Source organism: Chaetura pelagica, unplaced genomic scaffold (genome assembly GCF_000747805.2).
Source record: "Chaetura pelagica isolate M959 unplaced genomic scaffold, ChaPel_1.0 scaffold1469, whole genome shotgun sequence".
NCBI lineage: Eukaryota > Metazoa > Chordata > Aves > Apodiformes > Apodidae > Chaetura > Chaetura pelagica.
This window is the reverse complement of record NW_009954431.1, coordinates 765-3,618: the sequence shown is the minus strand read 5'-3', so window position 1 is coordinate 3,618 and position 2,854 is coordinate 765. Positions and strand designations below refer to the sequence as shown.

General features: G+C 55.2%; 1 protein-coding gene across 1 annotated transcript in view; it reads left to right on the top strand.

The window, feature by feature from the left end:
- LOC104394840 (calpain-1 catalytic subunit-like) overlaps window positions 1–2,111 on the top strand; it is a gene marked incomplete at its 3' end in the record, with an annotated part of 7,078 nt that extends 4,967 nt beyond the window's left edge. Inside the window, exons 16-18 of the mRNA XM_010004478.1 lie at window positions 96–242; window positions 1,291–1,407; window positions 2,053–2,111. Coding sequence (XP_010002780.1) covers window positions 96–242; window positions 1,291–1,407; window positions 2,053–2,111 — 323 coding nt within the window. The remainder of the gene's footprint in view (window positions 1–95; window positions 243–1,290; window positions 1,408–2,052) is intronic.
- Between the last annotated feature and the right edge of the window lie 743 nt (window positions 2,112–2,854).

Genomic DNA, 2,854 nt, shown 5'->3' with positions numbered 1-2,854 from the left:
CCACCCCAGTGGAGGGGGGGCTGGACCTCCCCTGGCCCACGGGTGCATCCCCCCCCGGGTCAGTTCTCATCAGCTGAGCAGTTGCTGAAACGCAGCTTTGCAGGTTAGAAGTATCCCCTCATGGGTGACCCCCATTTTTTTTGGGGGGGGGGTTGGTTTCCAGTCCATCTTCCGCAAGTTCGACCTGGACAAGTCGGGCAGCATGAGCGCCTACGAGATGCGGATGGCGCTGGAAGCAGCAGGTGAGGACCCAGCCAGAGGGAACTTGGCCAGGCTGGGGAGGTTTGTGGGACCAGAACAACCTCTTGGGAGTTCAACAAAGGGTCAAGGTCCTGCACTTGGATGGGGGATGGCAATTCCAAGCACAAATCCAGGTTTGGTGGAGAAAGGATGGAGAGCAGCGCTGAGGAGGAGTTGGGGGTGATGGTGGTGGAGAAACTCCACATGGGCTGGAACCCAGAGACCACCCGTGTCCTGGGCTGTGTCACCAGCAGGGGCAGGGAGGGGATTGTCCCCTTTTCCTTGGCTCTCTGAGATCCCACCTGGAGAACTGGATCCAGTTCTTGGGCCCTGGAGCAGCCTGGGCTGGTGGGAGGTTGGATCTAGATGATCTTTGAGGTTCTTCCCACCCAAACCATCCCAGGGCTCCATAGATGGGCCCTGGAGCAGCCTGGGCTGGTGGGAGGTTGGATCTAGATGATCTTTGAGGTTCTTCCCACCCAAACCATCCCAGGGCTCCATAGATGGGCCCTGGAGCAGCCTGGGCTGGTGGGAGGTTGGATCTAGATGATCTTTGAGGTTCTTCCCACCCAAACCATCCCAGGGCTCCATAGATGGGCCCTGGAGCAGCCTGGGCTGGTGGGAGGTTGGATCTAGATGATCTTTGAGGTTCTTCCCACCCAAACCATCCCAGGGCTCCATAGATGGGCCCTGGAGCAGCCTGGGCTGGTGGGAGGTTGGATCTAGATGATCTTTGAGGTTCTTCCCACCCAAACCATCCCAGGGCTCCATAGATGGGCCCTGGAGCAGCCTGGGCTGGTGGGAGGTTGGATCTAGATGATCTTTGAGGTTCTTCCCACCCAAACCATCCCAGGACTCCATAGATGGGCCCTGGAGCAGCCTGGTGGGACGTGTCCCCACCCACGCCCAGGACTCGACACCGGCTGATCTTTCAACTCCCTTCCCAACCGTTCCACGACTGCTTAACCCACCAATTAACCCCGGGGGATTCATGAAGACCCTCTGAGGTTTGAATCAACTCTTTTATCAATTGGTTTTTTGCCCAAAAAGGCTACAAATTGAACAAAAAGCTGCACGAACTGATCATCACCCGCTACGCCGAGCCCGACCTGGCCATCGACTTCGACAACTTCGTCTGCTGCCTCGTGCGCCTGGAGACCATGTTCAGTCAGTGCCCTCCCCCCCCTCTTCCCACTCCTACCCCAATTCCCACAGGATGGAACCAGAAAAATTGAGGAAAAAAACCCAAACAACCCAAATTTAAATTCTTTTCCTCCTTTTCCTGTGGAAAAATTAGCAAAACCTCCAAGGAATGAAGGGGAAAAGTGGGAAACCCAGTGGCGTTAGCAGGGAAAAAATGAGCACAAAAAGGAAGAGAAAAGCAGGATCCAAGGGGAAAAGTTGGAAAATAACACTTTTTTATCCCAAGTTTTTCCCTTCGTTCCTGCTGGTTTTTTTGCACTTTGGGACAAAAACCCTTGGTTTTACCCAACGTTTTGACCTTAAACCCTGCTGGGTTTTCCAGCTTTTCCTGGGTTTTTTTGCTACATTCTCCAAACTTCTCCAGTTTTTCCCTTTAACACCTGTTGGGATTTTCCAGCTTTTCCCAGGATTTCATTTTTCCACAGGTTTTATGAGGAAAAGTGTTGAGTTTTTCCAACTTTCCCCTTCAATTGTGATTTCCCCCAATTTTGCCCCATTTTTCCAGTTTCCCCCCATCGATCCTGCTGGGTTTTCCCAGCTTTGCCCCTTCAATCCTGCCCCGTTTTCCCCACTTTCCCCACCAAATTCCCACCCTCTCCCTCCCCACAGGGTTTTTCCAAGCGATGGACGTGGACCAGGATGGAGTTGTCACCTTTGACTTGCTACAGGTACCTGGGGCACCCAGCCTTCCTCCCTCCCTATTCTTCCTCCCTCCCTCTTCCTCCTCACACCTTCATCCCACCCTCCTGTTCCTCATGCCTTCCTCCTTCCCTCCTCCTACCTTCCTCTTCCTCCCTCCCTCCTTCCTCACACCTTCCTCACTCCCTTCTCCTCCTTTTCACTTCCTCCCTCCCTCCTCCTCCTCACTCCTTCCTCCCACCTTTCTCACTCCTTCCTCCTTCTCCTCACACCTTCCTCCCTCCCTCCTCTTCCTCACACCTTCCTCCCTCCCTCCTCCTCCCCTTCTCCCCTCCTCACATCTTTCTTTGACCCTCCTCTTCCCTCCCTCTCTCTCCCTCCCTCCTCCTCACACCTTCTTCCCTCCCTCTGCCCTCCTCCCACCCTCCTCTTCCTCCTCCTCACACCTTCCACCCTCCTCTTCCTCACACCTTCCTCCCTCCCTCCTCCTCCCCTTCTCCCCTCCTCACATCTTTCTTTGACCCTCCTCTTTCCTCCCTCTCTCTCTCTCCCTCCTCCTTACACCTTCCTCCCTCCCTCCTCTTCCTCATGCCTTCCTTCCTCCCTCCTCCTCACACCCTCCTCCCATCCTCCTCTTCCTCACACCTTCCTCCCTCCCTCCTCCTCACACCTTCCTCCCTCCCTCCTCCTCCTCCCCTTCTCCCCTCCTCACATCTTTCTTTGACCCTCCTCTTCCCTCCCTCTCTCTCCCTCCCTCCCTCCTCCTCACACC